Here is an 18,969-nt window from a genome sequence, read left to right as displayed (position 1 = left end):
AATATGCCACTTTTTTTTTGTATTATATTGTTTTTTTTTTTTTTTTTTGAAAATGATATACCTATACAAAGTTCAAGAGGAAACAGGAAAAACTATTAGAATATGATGGCAGCCTTGTGGTGTATTTTCATCTATATAATATTTTGTCGTAATTTTATTTTTTTGTGCAGGATAAACTAGGTGAAGCTCTGGGAATTTTTTTTTGTGTAATTTTTTTCTGTTTGTCCTTTTTTAGTTATATTATTGAATTGTGAATTAGAGGATTTTGACTCATGAAGTAGAGAATACACAATAGAGAGTTTTTGGACTTATTTGTAAAGACCTGATAGAGGCCGTAGGGGTCATATCCTCATTTATGTGTGTGTGTGTTTTTTTTTTTGCAAGTTGACATATTTTTTTTTTATAAATCAGAGTCTGATTATTGTGATAATGTTGCATTTTAAAGTGTTATAATGGATGGTTTGTAAAGCTAATTGATTTTCTTTTCTTTTGTTGAATTGGGAAGATTATTAGATATTGGGTTAAGAGAAATCGATCTTTATCAAACGATTTAACTTAAGGATGTTTCCATATGTGTAAATTAAATCAAAAACAAGTAAACATATAACTTTTACAGATTAAATGTAACAAAATATTCATTTGACATGGTGACTTATTGGGTTTTAATAAACATAATATACCACATTTTTAGCCCAAGCATATCTGAGACGGGCAAATAGTGTCGTTGAATAGAGTTTACCGTTCTGAGATATACATACTTTCTATCACAGAAAAACAGCGGCTAATAAAGTGATATTCACCTTTTAGTTAGAGTTCTGATTGCTTTTTTTTTGAAATTTTTGTCCAGTCTTAGCCCTAAAGCTTACTAGATTATTATTTTTTGTAAAGCTGTTTCATTAATTTCAAATTAAATGCATACTTTCACTCTGGTGTATACGTAACATTTACACTTGCAACAGGATTATAATGGATTCCAATTAAAATAATAAACACGATTCGAATTGTGATTGAGAGGAATTAACACACAAAAAAACGTTATATTGGGATAAAGAAAAATTCATGTTTAGAACGTAGACTGAAAAAAAAACATTCAAAATTAGAAAATGAGCATGAGCATCGTAGTTTTTGGCTGGACCGATTTTTATTATCTTTGATTTTTGAATTAAAACAGTGATAAATGCACGTAAACAAAATTTATAGACATTGCATTGTTAATCAATTCTATCTCACAGAAACTGCTGACCATGTATAGAGAAAAAAGGGCACCTTAGAATAAGATGAAAGCCACCTTAAATCCCACCACCTTAAAACAATAGGATTTGCGCTTAAAATCATTGTAATCCGTTTAAAATCTGTTAAATTTAAGGTGAACTTCATTTCATTTTAATATAAATGTTCGTCTTAAAAAGCCGACCTAAAATGAACATTTAAAAATTATCGTCAGTCATTTCAAATGGTGAGATGGTCTGATGGTAAAGAACTCGACTAATGAGCCAACAGGTAAGTATTCGATCCCCAGTGGCGACGATTTTCCGCTTAAATTTAGTGGATTTCTTTAAAATTCACGCATTCAAGAAATTAAGAAGATTTGTCGGCTTAAATTAAGGTGGAAGTCATCTTTGGGAAAAAAACCATACAGAAATCCGTTTAATTTAATGTGGAATCCGTTTTTGTTTTTGGGTAGTCAGTTTTCTCCTTGTGTCTAATGACATTTTTTATGTCGACGAAAATCGAAAATAATTTGGTTTCCACCGAATTTTTGCAGTAATTGCGTTGCCCTCAATATACTGCACAATTCAAATGAAATTCTGTGCAGTGGGCACAAATTTATTGACTGAGAACACTCTTTCGATAAGTGTAGCTTGTATTTACAAAATTAGCAAAATTTTAAGTTGGGATCGGTAGTCATCATGTGTAACTTTGCATTTAAAATCTAGAATAGGTGGCGCTGTGGCAAAGGAGAAAAGGAAAAAGTTAAATGGAACTTGATAATCATGTTTTAGATGTTTACATATTCACAGGTGGATTGAATATTCCAAATACATTTTTCATAAGAAGTGTAAAAAAAGTATTTTTTTTTTGTTCTGTAAAACAAACATTTAATTATCATCTTCGCTTTATTACAAATCTTTCATGAAACCAAATACCAACTAGTTCGCACTTAACGGGAAGCGCAGGACAACGTTCGCCAGATCAGCTAGTTTTGAATATTTTGATTAAAATTTGTGTGTTTTTAAGAAACCCATAATGATGCAATAAAAAAATGTTACGTATACGTCACAGTGAACCACTAAAAGTATCCGTTTATATGCAAAAGAGGAGTATTCATTAAGATTAATTCAACTTTGAGTTAATTAGAATTGTTGAGGATAGTCTTCATTTATGTACAGGAAATTTTTCTGACTTATATCAAGATAAGAAGTCTTTTTATTTGCACTTTTTGCCTATTAATTACACTGGTCAACAAAATTGAATTTTTTTTTTGCCACAACCAAGATATACTTTTCTAGAGGTTTTTGATGTGTTGAACTCGAATCTGAAAAACTCGAGTCAGAAAAATTTAATTGGCCTCCGTTTTTGAAATATTACAGTTATTAAATGCTAATTGTCTATAGAAAAGTATATTTTGGTTCTTGTGGCAAAAACCATGTTGATCAGTGTTATTATTTTTAATTATTGCTTACATTTTTCTCAAAAAAATATTTTATAAAGACACGTAAAATATTTACTTTTCAAAAAAAACTAAAAAAAAATCAAAATTACATACAAAACCTTAACATTGAACTGTTATCAGCACCCTCTTGCGCTTAAGATATCGAAAATATCGAGAAAAAAAAATATTTTTTAGACCACCCTACATCAAATCAAATAAATTGGTATCTTGGATGGGTTTTTGATTTTGACGTATAAGATGTAAAATTCTTGTAGATCCTGATATAGCTGCAAATTGCAAATGAAGTGCATCAACAATGCAGTTTTTAAATAAGGATGGATACCTAAAAAAAAACGTTATCACATCATTGGTTTTTCTTCCACGATACGAAAAAGTTAGGATCAAGATAGGTTGATATATTGATTTCTGACCAAAAAATGCACTGGAAAACGCATGTTTAAGGTGCATATTTAACCCATTTCCCATCACAATTTTTGTAATCGCATTCTTCACAGATGTTCTCGTTGAGACTTTTAACAGACTGAGGGTAGTTGACATAGGCTCGAGGCAACTGCCAAAGTTATAGCATTTTGTGCCCACTTGTAGTTATAATACTAGAAAAAAATAATCTGGTTTTATTAAGGTCACTGTGGCGTATACGCAACATCAGCACTCCTAGGAACAAATTGAAATGTTAAATGAAAAATTTTCGTAGCGGACTTTTTCTAATTAGGTTCATTGCAGAAAATCTTAGAAAACACTAGCTTGATCTCCATATTTCTTTAGATAGGTTATTCATAACAAAAATTCAATTTAACCAACACTATCAGAAAGGGAAAAGTGTAAAGCAAAATAAAATCTTTGATAAATTTGTTACTTAAGAATGTTTTTGTTTTTAATTTTTGATGCACCAGAAAACAAAAATTGCGTTTGTTACTGCCCTTCAACAGTATTTCACAGCTCAATAATAATCTTTCTTCGAAATGAACTCCTTAAATTGGTCATGGGCTACTTTAATTAAATGCCTATTAAAAATAAGTAACCAAAAGGGAATACAAAAAAAAATCCTCTAAAAAAAATATAGTTTCATCTTATATTTCAGTATCTACAATTTAAATGCTAATTACATGAAAGAAGCTAGTTACTAAATCTGCTTCTGCTCCATATCATGTTTTTGGTTTCCTTTTTCATGTTGCTACGTTTGTCTTCTTCTCATTATTACATATTATTTCTTTCTTTTTTTTTTTTTTGGTTTTATTATTTTTCTATTTTCATAAAACGTCAAAAACATTTTCCTGTGCTGCAATTGTAATTCCGCAACGTTAACGTTAAATAAGTGAAACTTACTCACACATAACTTCTGTAATATGAGTATGCGGTAAGATTCTTTATTACGAATTCCTGATTCCTTTTTTTTTTCTAGGTTTTGTTTTTTTTTTTTTTGGTTGTGGTTTTTCCACCATCTCCCATTTGGCTGCAATACTCTTACTCCCTCTCTCTCTTTCTCTCTCTCTCTCGTATTCTCTTGATCTCTATCTATTTTTTTTTTAATTTTTTTTTTTGTAAATAAAAAAAAATATTTGGGTCAAAGCTAGTCACTCACTTCTAAGTACCTAGGATAAAAGTGCCATAGTTATTTGATTTTTTTTTTTTATTTTAAATTTTATTTTATTTTGTTGCAATGAAAATTACTAGGAATCTCACGAAACGGTTCATTCTGTTAATTCTGTTCTAGATTCAAGAATTGAGAAAAATCTGCTAGAATAGCTGGTGCTGTGATGGTAGTGGTGATGAAGGGTGGGTGTGTTATTTTAAGCTTTTACACTTGTTTAGCACAGATGAGCTTTTTATTTGATTTCAGTTCATGTAGAAAATGTGGAAGGTAACTTAAAATCCACAGTAAGTATATTATTTGGGAGGATGTAAATGTGTCATTTGTGTTGAATTGAAAACCATACAGAATTGGGGTGTTTATTGTGGTAGGTAAGTAGCCAGATGTTGGTATTGTACTCTGATTATTAAAAATAACTGAGTTGTTGGTAAGGAAGTAAAACACATGTTATTTCAAAAGAAAAAAAAAAAAAAATAAGGAAAATCATTATAATTCGCTAAGATTCATTTTTTTTTATTTTTAATAATTTTAACTATAATATATGTAAAAATTAATTAAATGTTAGAAGTTAAAAATAAAACTTCCAAAAGATCTAAATCAGATAAATTTGATAGATTTATGACTTTTTCAATATCCAAAAAGTAAATATATTTTTGTTTGCCAACTATTAAATATGAAATATTTTTCGTGTGGTAATGATGCAAAACATTAACTATATAATCAATGAATATTTTAAAGGGAAGGTTGGATGGAATCGGATAGGTCAATATCCCCTAACAATTTGTTTTATAAACAAAAGAACAAAATTGCAATTATTTTTCTACCACCTTAACTTTACAACTTAAGGTACCTATGAGGTTGAGGAAGTTTGATGATTTTGTTCTTTGTTCAAAAAATTTTAATAAAACGGAAAACATAATGTTGTCCTGTGCTTTCACATAGTATATAAATAAAAATTTAAAATTAATTTTGTTTTTAACAAAGTTGTTTTTTTTTTCTTTCGAAGAAGAAATTTTTTGATTTTTTTTTTATTGGTTATAGTACCAACGTGGTACTAGATTAAGCATAACGCACTACGTCGATCTTTTCTCATTGAACGCCACGATAAAATTTTGCAGTGTGCAATATATTGCTACACTGAAGAAAACGTGTTCCGATAGGATAACTACCCCATATCCCGACTGAAGTCATCAGGGGTGCTATGTTTTGAGATTTATTCTTTTGTATGCTTAAAGAGTTTAAATAAAAACTTTTAGTGGAGTTACTTAAGCAAATTAAAAGGGAACCTGGCGGGCCGTTCCGATTTTGTTGATTTTTTTTTTTCAAACATCGGTAATTATTACAAGTAATGGAAAAAACGAAATATGCTGATAGGCCATTTTGAAGGGCTCGCAAAACTTGTTAACTTGATTATCTCAAATCTTGTTATAATTTAGAGGGTAATTTTGAGAGTTATTGTTCAAATTTAGAAATTATAAGGTCGAATATTTTAAGCCTTGTTTATTAACTAAATAAAAAAATTAATTTCATTCAATTTTCTTTACAATTTTATAAACGCTGAGTCGTTTATGTGGTGATCCATCCAGCCTTAATGAAAAAAGTTTGTTTTCGAAAATCACTATTTACGGTACCTGCCATAGATCGTTTTTTTTTTTTTTTTTGTAAATCAAATTTTCTCCCAAACTAATTCGATTTCAACGAAATTTTTTATACAGCATTTATATAATTTCATTAAAAACAAAACTAAAATTGAAAAAAAATTGAAAATTGAATTGAAATTTTTTTTGTTGAAAAATCGAATGTTCGAAAACGAAATTTAAACGAAGTTTAAACCTATAATTTTTTTATTTTTCAAAAAAAATATTTATAAGAAAATAGTTTTTTAAAAAACCTCTCTAACGATTTTGAATTTTTTGAGCTCAATTTCATTTAAAGAGTTTTTTTTTCGTTCTTCAAACGAATTTTATGTTTTTTTTTTATTTATTTATTTTTATTTACATATATACATTTACCAAAGAGCAGTCATGCGTTTTATTTAATATGTACAAAACTTGAATAGAAAATGTTCATACCTTACAATTTGTCTAGTAAATGCACTTACTAATTCTTATGCATATGTGTCTATAGGTTATTTAAGGAAAAAAAACTATATGGGAATGAGTGAGAAATGCAAATTTCTCAAAATTTTACTTCAAACATAAAAAAAAATATTTGAACACAACGGCAACACCTGCCGTTGCAGCCAGAAGTTTATATCTATCTGTAAAATCAAAACCAAGTAAATTGAGTTAAGTCTTTAAAAAAAATTTTTTTTTTTTATTTTTAATTTAACTTAAGTATGAATTTACCTTTCAAATTTGTTTGATCATAAATATTATTCGTTGTATTCAGCAGAAGAAATATTAATACATATATTTGACAGCTAAAATTCAATTTCATTGAATTTTCTTGATACAGACTGAATTTGTGTTTGAAATGCTGGATTTTATCTAAAAATCTTTTACTATTTAACAATACTTCATCAGTCAAGGCTATTAAGTGAAGAAAAAATAAAAAAAAATAAGTTAAACACACCGAAAAAAAACAAATATCAATTTAACATTTTTTAAATATCAAATTAAATTTTTTTAAATATCAGCCAAAAATGCTCTATAAAATGTGTTTTATGATATTTAAAATGTTAAAACGACATTTTTATTATCAGGATGATATTAAAATGTCACATTTTGGAAATTTTTTTTGATATTTTATTATCATTTTTTCATATCAATTTCTCATTCCAAAATTATTGAAAAATATTAAATAAAAAATTCTGATTGTGTACTAATTAAAAGGCGCTTTGTGTTTTTTCGAAGTAAAATGTATGATTTACTGAGAAAATTTGATCGGCATAAAGATTTTACTTCACATTGTTTCGGAGAAAATAACAAAACAATTATATCACCTATAATAGAAAAAATCACCATTATTTTGTAAAGAATATTCCCTTTCAGTAATGTTTTGAAAAAAGAAAGAAAATTCTTAAAATAATAAAAATAATAAAAAAGAATATTAAAGAAATAGGTTTCATTATAATAAACCAAAACGTAAAATCTAGTCAACATTGATATTTTAATTGTCAAAGTGAAATTTTCACTATCCACTTAAACTTAAAAAAATGTCAAAATGATATTTTAAATTTCAAAGTGAAATTTTCCCATTTGCACCTGAAATTAAAAAATGTCAAAATGATATGATAAAATATCAAAATTGATATTTTAATTGTTGGACGACTTTTGTCACTGAAAAATGTTAATTTGATAGCTGTTATTATCAAATTTTTTTTCGGTGCATTTTTCAAACACTTCTATTAAAAAAATTTCTTTGAAAATGAATAATTGTTCATTTTCACTACCAAGTTTTCTTTCGTTTGACACCTATTAACTAAGTTACTGGACGGTCGCTTCTACTACTAAAGTTTCCATTAGACTTTATTATTTTTATGAAGTTTTCCCATTCTTTATTTTAATTGCAAATGAAACATTCTTAACTATAAGAAAAAATCAAGTAGATGCGACCAAATAATGTTTGCTCAAATTACTTCATCATTTCATCTAATATCTTATTGTTAAGAAATGAATTTGAACATTTTTTTTTAAAGCGGTTTTGGTGCGCTGTGCCCTTTTTACAATTATTTTAAACAACATTTTTTAAGCTTATATTTTAAAATACTTTCAAAATTCTATTTATTTCTCTAAAAAAAAAAAAAAATAATAATATCAAATACAAAATCAAGCTTCATTATGATTATGATTATTATATGATTACAAAATAAAAACAATTAAAAATAAATTGATAATATATTCATAACTTTGAAATAATATTAACAACTCAATAAGAAGAAAAGTCTCAGACAATTTTAGTATAGAGGTATGAAAAACGATATTTTTACGTCTTTATACATACATATATGAACATGTATCTTGAATTATGTGTCAATCTTAAGAGGTATATTCGTATGTATAGATTTCTATAACTATACTTGAAAAAAATAAAAAAAAAAATAAAGAAAAATTGTTTCATTGTATCAAAACCAAACCCATCCTTTATAGTCCATGCACATGTTAAGAACATCTTAGCCTGTCATCAACCAGTTGATGCTGACTTTAAATTTAGATAAAAGAAGAAAGAAAAATCCCACAGATCCTTCAAGTTTGACCTTCAGCTCTTCAAATAATAAAACATATATTTTTTTTTATTGTTTGTTGTTGCACACGCGAATATACAAGACAAATATATACATAGGTATTATATATGTACAAGTATATATCTATTTGTACAACTTTACGTCTTATGTCACAAATAGCGCATAAAATTCTAAGTATGCCGCACGGATGTGAATACTTTGACATATGGAAATATACTACTCCCATCCCTCTCTCTTCTCATCTCCTGCCTTTTGTTTTTGTTTAACTATCCTTGAAAGGATTTCTTTTTCCTGCCTGACTTTTCAGCCTCATCCACCCAAAAAAAACCCCTCCCTCCACCTCATCCCTTGTCAGTCCGAACCGTGCACCACCACGGCATTGCACACTCGGCAGAGCAAATATGCAGTTTAACAAAAAAAAAAAAAAAAAAAATTGAGATGACAATGTATTTATTTCAGAGAATGTCCTTGCAGGAATTAATATCGAAACAATAATGACTACTCACTCAGGAAGGCAAAAGACAAAAACCAAAAACAAAAAATACAACAAAAAAAAAAGAAGAAGAATCCTTGTCGAGAGTGGATAAACATCTCATAATGCATGCAATTTTGATAGTAATTTGTTAAAATCACATTCAATTGCAAAAGATTGCATCTACCTTACACAAAGTGCCTTGATGGTGGCATATGTACCTACCAACATATTTAAGATATGCTTTACAGGAGCGGATTTATTTATACTTTTTTTTGTTTCTCTTATTTCAAAATTAATATAAAAACCGAAAAAACAACATTGTTCATTCATTTTACTTGACGAAAATCAAAACATACAAACGTAACCTACAAAAATTAATTGGTTTTTTAAGCGCCGAAATAATCTTTCAAGTTTTAGCATTAACTTCAAAGTCTTTAATATCTCAATTAAAGATCATAAGAGCATTTTCCCTTTATGACTAACTTGCTTAAAGAAAGGAATAAGTCCTCTTCACTGAATTGGTGTTTCTTGTGGAGACGTTTAACTAACTCAATTATATCTACTTAAAGTATGTTTCGAAAAAAAAACTTGTCAACTTCTTTTATTCAAAACTTAAACGCCCACTGTGGCGTATGAGTAATATTTTCATTAACAAATTAATTTAAAAAAATAAACTTAAATCATTTTTTAAAGAACTTTTGAGAAATGTCGAATAATCTAATATTATCAGAAAAAAATATTATTTATTAGAGATTTTCACTGCAGCTTATTTAAAGGAAATAATAGCACATGTTAAAAGTTTTTCGTTAATAACTGTTTTCTTTTTCGAAAAAAAAACCTGTCAACTATTGAAATTGTTTAATTATTTCTTTAGTGACCTTCTTCTTATACAAAACCCTTAAACAATTAAACAACTGTCAACTATTTTTAATTCAAAACTTAAACGGCCACTGTGGCGTATGTGTAATATTTTCATAAACAAAAATTAATTTAAGAAAAAATTATACTCAAATCATTTTTTTCTGAGAAATGTCGAATAGGTACTCTAATATTATCAAAAACAAAAAAATATTTTTTATTACTGATTTTAACTGCAGCTTATTTAAAGGAAATAATAGCACATGTTAAAAGTTTTTCGTTAAAAACTGTTTTTTTTTTTTTTTTTGTAGTTTTATTTCTCATCGGATAAGAGTATACATACATATACATACATATATACATACATACAGTAGCGAGCAAAAAAAATGCAAACGAAAAAAGTTTAAAGAGTTTTGAACAAGAACTAAGTTACCAAATTTGGTATAATGAAACTGTTTTATTTTCATTAAACAGAGTCAATTTGTGGAATATTTTACTCCAAAACAATTATTTGGTCAAAAGTCTACCTAAATATGCGTTTTTAGACGAGCAAAAAAATGCAAATGTTTTTATTGTTTGCATTTTTTTTGCTCGCTACTGTATTTTGTTAGGCTTCATACAAAAATTCACAGTTGTTATTGGGAAGCTTCTGATTTTCAAAACAGATATTATCACCTTTGATACCAAATTCGCCGTTTAATTGTTTAAATACAAATGGCCATATCATACACTTAACTTGTCAACAAACAAAAAAAAAAACAAGACATTAACTCGCCTTCATCGCCTCTAACCTTAAAAAAAGACTTCAGACGAAAATGCCAAGTTTTGACCCGAAAAACTTTTACTTCAATGAGATGCACAACGCACTATAACATGCCAATCGTGGGGTTAGGAAGACCTGTGATTTTCGTTCCTAATTTTATTTAGTTTATTTTGTAGTCACCCCTATTACGTTAGTCGTTTGTACTAAAACGACAAGAAAAGCAGTTGCTCTAGGAGGACAAATTCGAGTCAAATTAGAAATTTAACTTCGCAGTCCCCTCCGCTTTTTGTTCTTCTTCTTTATGACACGATAATTTTTTTACTCATGGCTCAATTTCGGCATCCAGAGCGAGTCGTTTTTGTGTCGTTTTAGTACAAACGACTTACATAATAAACTTACTTACAAATTATAAACAATCGATTAAATTGATTTTTTTTTTCAAAATTGTGATTTTTGAAAATGTTATCAATTTTAAATTTAAAAGAATATTTAATTTCGGGATTATTTTGCTTTTACTCGGTTTATTGCATTGAATTGATCACTATATAAGAATATTGAAACATACATATTTCTAGTTAAAAAAAAAAAGAGTTTAATTAATTTGTAGAGTAATTTCAAGAGTTTTAATATAAACTACTGCACAAATGTGCATCAAACTGCGCTGGGCTTTAAGATTAGTAAACCCTGATTAAAAATTTGTAAAAAAAAATGTTTCTTTTAATTTAAAAGTTGCTACAGGAAATAAGATCCCAATCCTACCCAATGAAATGAATACAAAGACAAATGAGCTCTTATGCGAGAACGAGTCACAAAATAAAAAAAATAATTACCCATCACTATTTTCGCTATATATGTATATTAGAGTCTTAAAAACTGATATCTAATGAAGTGTTCTTTTTTTATTCAGAATACCTATTTTTTATAATATAGTGTTGTTTGAATCGCAATCCGAAGATACAAACTTGATTTTCCTTCAAAATATCATAAATTTCTATTACCAATTTAAAAAAAAAAATTATTAAAAAAACAATATATTAGTTTTTGAGAACATAATATCGTTGATACAACGTCAAAACCGCGAATCTGCAATTTTGACATTTTCACTTTAATGCGTCATTTTACTTTCTATCGGTCCTCTATTCCCTTTCCCTTCATCCATCCCAATACTCCATCTGTTGGCTAGAAGCCTAAACTTAAATTCCTTTCCACGGGTTTCCATAAGATTGCTTGAGTTTCCAAAACTTTGAAGGCATTTTGCAGATTCGTGGTTTTGGCTTTATGCCCACGATATATACCTTTTTCAGATTGCCAAAGTAGTTTCGTTAGCAAAATATTTGATTTTGATGTAATTCGGCATCAAAAGTAGCTATTTTTATTGAAATATGTTAAAAAATCAAAAGCCAGAGGAAGTTTGACTTCAAATTCGAAATAAGCATAGACAATTCTAAGAAAAAAATTCTAAGGCGACTTTCGTTGCAGTTCAGTAAGTGCAAATGTTTCTGAAAGTTATAAAACCTGTTGTTTGACATTTGCCAGTGAGAAACAGTTTTAAAGATATAAGGGACAAACAGACGGATGAAACTTCAACTGCAACTAAATATTAACCTGTGTTCCAACTGAGTTATTACCTTGAACCTAAAAGATATCTCATCATCATTTTTCGCCCTTATACCTAGACACTATCATGGTTGCCAGTAGATTAAATCCATTCCTTTGTCGCATGGTTAATAATGCACAGGCTTTTCATGAATTGAAGGTTTTTAAAATCAATTCCACAAAAGCTGTTGCGAGAGGAAGATTTTTTTTTTTAAACGATTTTTTTTTGTATACACAAAACGATTCAAATAATTTAATTTATTCACGTGAATCATGGATAAAGTGCTCGGTCAATATGTGTGCTCTTTAGATGAATGCCTTGAGCTTGGTTGAGCCTGGCTGTGTCGGCCGTCCAAGGTGACCTTAAGTGGATAATTGAAAATTAATAAGGTTTTCAGTTTTGCTCTTAACATTTCTCGAAAATGTTAAAAAAGTATAAAAATATGTAGAAGTATACATACATACATACACACACGTGCACTTATACTCTTAAACAGTATAAGGTTTTAAATTCAATCTTTAAAAAAAGGATTAAAATGATTTTTTGACATCTTTGTATAACATGATTGGAATGATAAAGTCGTTTGGAGAACAACTTTTTTACATATATATAGTTATATTACTGGTGTTTACCTTTGCTCAACAGAAAAATGAATCCTTGGATGTGATGAATAAACAAAGAGAGGACTTCGAATTAAACATCATTTTTTACCAAAAATATTTTTTTTAGACTTATAAAAGTACTGGTGCCATTTTTGCCATTTTTGTCATTTTTCGAGGTTGTGGTCAATATTACCCATTAGACAATCCTTATTCAAACTTGGTCAGAGCTGAAAATTGGTACAAACGTTTAATTCATCGTTTTCTCAAAACTTATAACACAAAAAAACATATAGTTTTCATTGTTCGATAAGGAATCAATTGAGGCAGTTCTCTGTATGAGTTAATTTTGTATTGAAATTCACAACCTGAACAAAAATAATACCTATTCAATGAGCTTTTTTTAATGTTTTTTGTTTGCCTATTTTTAACTTTGAAATCGATTATTTCAAAAACATATTGATTAAAAAATTTGAATTAAGTATACAATTTTGCCCTTCGGAAATGGTTTCACTTATAACTACTCTAAGTGTTGCCGTTGTTTTTTAATAATTTTTTTTATTTTAATTATTTTTTTAGAAAATTGCCCCTCCCGCCTTAAAGTAAAATAAAGTAATAGTAAAAAATTATTGAATTGAACTCCTCTACAAAAATCAGTTATTAAATTCTGGCACCCAAGTTATCTAAACAATTTCTGTATCTGTGTTGAAATCGAAAATTTTTTTTTTCTAAGCCAATTTTGAACCGATTTCAATAAAAAATTAATCGCTTAAATTGGAAAATAATATTGTTTTAGAATATATTTTTAAAACAGCATGAAAACATTTACTTTAAATTGAAGTAAAAGCTGGGTAAATGACGGAAAAAAAATGAAATTTTTGAACTTTGTCAGCTTATAAATTCTAGTTGGTTTAACCAAACCACATGTTTTATACATTGTACTGTTCAAATTTGACGAAGCTAGGTTTTTTTTATATGGGTGAAGGCCCTAACTCCAGATTTTGGGGGTGATAAGGAGTTTTTAAATAACCTTGCATAATCAGTGCAACTAGCTCTACAAAACGTGATAGGTCTCCGCCCGCGTATATTTCAAAACCTTGTTTTTGTCACACAGTGTAATTTTTGTATTGTTTCTTGGGGTTTTTAAGAACCGTTTCTTATTAATTTAAAGAATAATTCACAATTTTATCTCAGGCTTACTATTATTTGGCTCGATAAATGGAGATGGAGACTTCTCAAATTAATCATGAACGCCTTACGTCAATGAAAAAAAAAATATATGCACAATCAAAATTAAAATGGCTGCTGAAGCTGTCGGCTTGGTGCAGTTGTTAAGTTTTAATAATAAATTACTTCAAACTATGTTATTTTTAATTATTAGAACATATTTTTTTTTTCCTTTGTTGGGTTTGACAACTATGAATTGACAAAATGTCATTTGGTGGCAGTTTCTTCTCAAATCTGTTTCAATATTAATTCAGAGCGCTCAGAACACGCTCAGTTCAGAGAATGTTCAGAGCGTGCTCAGAATGTTCAGACTCTGTTCAGAGCTTTCTTCTGAATTAAAAAAGAAAAACCCCTATTGAAGGAATTAGCCCTGACAGATTGGGGGCTCCTACCGTTTGATAAATTTTAGTTCCCATACAAATTATCGAAAAAATATAGCCGAGCTAAAATTTATCTTAATGATAACACTATAGTTTACAAAAAAATAAAAAAATTTTGGACACAAAGTGCCGTTATACTTTTCGTATAGATTTGAGCCCAGTAAACTGAAAAATCTTATCTAAAAAAATGTTTATGGATAGATTTTCGAGATATGATTTTTCAAAGTTTTTTGTCGTTGTTTTTCCTATCATACTTAGTATTCGGGCTATATCTTGAGTAATAACCGATCAATATGAACAAAAGACCCGGCATATGAAAGCTGAATAAATACACTAGAATAACTTTTCTTGGTAACTTCCAATGTTTAAGTGCACTGTATCAAAACATTTTTAAAAAATCAATTTTTTAAAGAAAATTTTTGCAAAAAAAAATTTCTTACTGAAAATAAAAAATCAAAATCTTTCGAATCCTCATACTTTAAACAAAATACTTTTCTTCAAAATCAATAGATAAGTTAAAAAGATATGACCATTCTTGTAACGGTCAAAATTTTCGACTCTTTTTGTTACTTTTTGAGTTTTTGTCTACATACAACTTGAAAAGCAAGCTGAATTTGAAAATTTTCATTAAGAAATTTTTTGTAGATAATTTCCTATCGGTATGTATTTTTCCAAAAAAAAATTGAAATTAAAATATTGCAAGAAATTTAGGTCAAAAAGTCCAAAAACAGTAGATTTTGAAAGTCCATATTTTATCCAATTTTAGCCGTGATAAGTTTAAAGATAAAGTATCTTCTTTTCTCCTTTACAACAAAGTAACGGGCGTGGTAACGGTCCATTTCTACTGAACTGATACCAAACGATATATGTAGACCATTTTTGAGTATCGTAGAGTCTTGAAATTTGGTAGAATGGTTGAGCTAGTAGTTGAAAGAAATAATTCAATTTCAGACTGTTTTCTAAGGGGGCGTGGCAATTGTCCATTTTCATTGAATTCTTTGACACATTATACAGCATTTCTGAATTCTGAATATCTTAGAGCCTTGAAACTTATTGGTAGAACGGTAGCGTTGTAAGTTAATATAGAGAACACATTTTATAATTTTAGATTTTATATGTAGATAAGTATTTATTTTAGATATTCGCCCACGTCAAACACTTTTGGATATCAAATCATCATAAAACCATAAAATCACACAAAAAAAAGCAGAAGAAACATCAAAAATTTGAGATTGTTACGGGAGTAAGAAGTTATTATTAAAATTGGATTTACTACGATTATTTATTTTTAGCCGTAAGTAATACTAGATGATACTTATTTATAGAAAAAATATTATTAAAATAATATAATAAGTCTAAAGAACAAAAACACACTAAAACCAATATCCTTCGTTGGGCGCCATTTCAATATCGATTATTATATTTTTTTTTGTTTGCCATTTTTGGACATCCAAAATCCATAAAAGAAAGCACGTGTAGTAATATCCTTTATCAAAGGAAATATTTTTGACATCTGTCATACCTTTTTTATTTCTACTTTAGAATCTATAATAAATATGTGTATATTTTCAATAAAATTTGTAACTCACCTCTCTTGCCATTACGACATGTCTCAACAGAACCCAGTTGGAGGCTCTGCCCTCTGCCTCCTGTCTTCATTAAAAAGCTCCACAAATATTCTAAATTTCGGCATTTATAACAAAAAAAAAAAAAATAAAATTATGACGAAAAAAAAATAATAAAAACACGACAATACAGACAGATTTTCACGGTTCACTGATCAGTTGTTTTCACACAAAAAAGCTGTCCAAGTGCAATTATTCTTTATATATTTCTACTTCTCGTCACTCAATATATTTCTAATTGCTTTAAAATCCTATTGTTATTATTGGATTCGTGATTTATCTTTTGAATTTTTATATCTAAACCTTTTCTTTCAAACCGAAAAAAATGTTTTCTCGTTTTTTTTTTTTTGCTGATTCTTCTTCACTTGCTTTATTTCTTACATTCGCACTTCACACTCACCAACACTGTCAACAAAAGCTTCAAGCTGACAACCACCAACACAATTTTTGATAACAATTTCAACCTTTTTTGTATGTTGCTTAGAATATAGGTATGATATCTTCGAATTTCGAACTTCGAAATATGTTTGGAAAATGAACATTCGGGTTTCTTGAGTGTACGGGAGGATTTGAATTTTTTTTTTTTTTAAGAGGATGTTTTTCTTCTGTCCGCGCACATTTTATATGATTCTTTTTTTTTTTTAATATTGTATGTTTTGTTTGTATGTAGGCAGAAATATACAAAAGTAGAAGATGAAGAAGATTATGATGATGAAGTGTGAAAAAGAGACAGCGAGCAGAGAACACGAAAAAGAAGAAAAAAAATAAAACACAACGTTTTATAGATGATATCCTCTCATATCGCCTTGTCAACGAGCTTATATCACACGAACAAAAATATGTCGAAGTTTTTGCTTTTTGTTTATTTTGTTAATATTTGTTCCTTCTTTTGTTCTTATCACGTTCCACAATGATGGAGTTTGTTTTTTTGCAATACATTTAGGTCAGAAGTGGCATTGCAGCATTTTAAACAGCAACGACATTTAGAACGGATATTACCGACGGCGACGAATTCGGCGACAACCACGACAGCAGCAATGACAACGAAGACGAAGACGACGACGACAAAAACTCACACTCTCTTAGCTTCAACATCATTACCGTTACCAGTTCTATCATTATCATCATCATCATCATCGTTTTACCATCACACCTAGCGCCACCACCATCTACCGTTTCACCGTTTAACGTTCCACGCACATTTTCGCTACCGATATAGCATTTTTACCCTTTTGTGCTTGTTTCACAAAATCTTCCACCCCACACATTCGTGTCGGGTACTCCCTTTTTTTGTTTACTTTGTTTTTTTTTTTTTTTTCTTAAGTTATTTTTTTTTTTTATTTTTTATTTTTAACTTTTAACTTATTTTTTTATTTAAAAAATTTAATCAAAATCTCTAAAATGGTTTTTGATTTTTATTCTTCCTTTTCAACGAATTGCTTTCTTTTCTGATTATCGTATTGTAAGATGTCAAAATTAAAGTAGAGAGTAGGAAAGGCAAAGACGAAAATGGATATGCGAATATATATATATATAAAGATATATATGTGTGTATATATATATATATATTTATATGTATTTAAATGTATGTACTCCAGACAATTGACTATTTTTCCGAACTAAAAGAAAGAAATTTAAACCAAAATAATGTAAAAAAGCTTAATAATTTTTCAAAAACTTGATAGATATAGTTTTCGCCAAAAGAAAAACTTAAACTTTAATCACGTTTTGTACAAACGGTGAAATAATTTTCTTTTTTTCTTTTCACGAAACACAGTTAATAGTTCACACGTCCACCCGAAATGGAAGAATAAACAGGAAATACAAGCGAGAGGACGAAACAATAAAGAACAAAAAAAAAGAAAAGCAAAAAAAAAATTAAGGGAAAATTCTAAGAACCGCACCAAAATATTGTGTCAAAAAGAAAAAATGGAAGAAATTTTCATTTCTCAAAAATAAAAAAAAAAGAAATTTCAAATTTATTGCTTTTCTCACACAAAAGCGCTTGAAAAGAAGAACAAAAATATCAACCGGATTTTCCGTATGAAAATAAAAATCCTTCTCTATAACGTTGGAGAGTATCTATGTATATATTTTACTTGTAAATATTACAACATATTCTACAATATTTTATAATTCGTTTTTATTGAAGAATAATTTTTATATTTTTCAATTTTAATTTAATTAAATTTTTGTATTTTTTTTTTACTTTCTTGTCACCAATATTTTTGTTGAATTTTTTTACAAAAAAAAGCACCCTCCATATCGCGTAGATGGAAAATTGACTTTTTCCCGAAATATAGACGTACGTTATGGGTTCTCTTTTCGTTTTTTGGATTTTCTTTCTTTTTTTTTTTTTGCTTGCTTGCTTAAGCTAGACTATTTTGGGGTGGAGGAATATTGGTTAGGAAAAACTTTTATCAGAGAGAAAAAGAGAGAAAGGAAATAATCTACCATTTTCATTTAATATCCACCCTGAGAGATTTTTTTTTTATTATAACAAAAAAAAATAGTGTATGCGTTTGCCTTTTAGAAAAGTGTATCGGATATCAGAATTCAGGAAAATTTTAATTTAAGAGTTGATAAAGAGAAGAGAAAAATATTTTGAGTGGGTGGTGATTTTTCCTTAATAAAAGGAATTTTCCTGTCGGTATGGTAGTTTTGGGGAAATTGGTTTCATGTTTTGTTTTAAAGCTGATATAGCACTGGAAAATAGTCAATATTACCAACCATATTTATAAAAAAGAATATAAAAATTTGTTTAACTTTAAAGGTATAACTACAACGGCCACTTTTTGCACAAAGTCAAAAAGTGAACATTTTCAAACTCATTTTGTGATAGTTTTTTCCGACCAAAAAATTAAAAATAATGATTCAGAAAGCTTATTTTTTGGTTTAAAAAACAATTTTTGTAGTTTTTTCCGAAAACAAATGGAGCTTGAAAAAAATAATTTTTTTTTACTTTTGTAAGTTTTCCCACTTTTCCACTTTTTA

At 28.3% G+C, this 18,969-nt stretch overlaps 1 protein-coding gene across 2 annotated transcripts in view; it reads right to left on the bottom strand.

Annotated features, from left to right (window-relative positions):
- Nucleotides 1-18,339, bottom strand: part of LOC129918505 (uncharacterized) — a 30,979-nt gene extending 12,640 nt beyond the window's left edge. The window contains exons 1-2 of one of the 2 annotated variants that reach the window (XM_055999113.1): nt 18,185-18,339; nt 15,940-17,594 (exon numbers count right to left, since the gene is read on the bottom strand). In XM_055999113.1, the coding sequence (XP_055855088.1) occupies nt 15,940-15,951 (12 nt within the window). In that variant the 5' untranslated portion in view covers nt 15,952-17,594; nt 18,185-18,339. The remainder of the gene's footprint in view (nt 1-15,939; nt 17,595-18,184) is intronic. The other variant, XM_055999106.1, reaches the window with a different exon arrangement.
- Between the last annotated feature and the right edge of the window lie 630 nt (nt 18,340-18,969).

The sequence above is a fragment of the Episyrphus balteatus genome, chromosome 1 (assembly GCF_945859705.1).
Source record: "Episyrphus balteatus chromosome 1, idEpiBalt1.1, whole genome shotgun sequence".
NCBI classification, from domain to species: domain Eukaryota; kingdom Metazoa; phylum Arthropoda; class Insecta; order Diptera; family Syrphidae; genus Episyrphus; species Episyrphus balteatus.
Note: the sequence above shows the minus strand (reverse complement) of the source record. Positions and strands in the feature narration are given on the sequence as shown.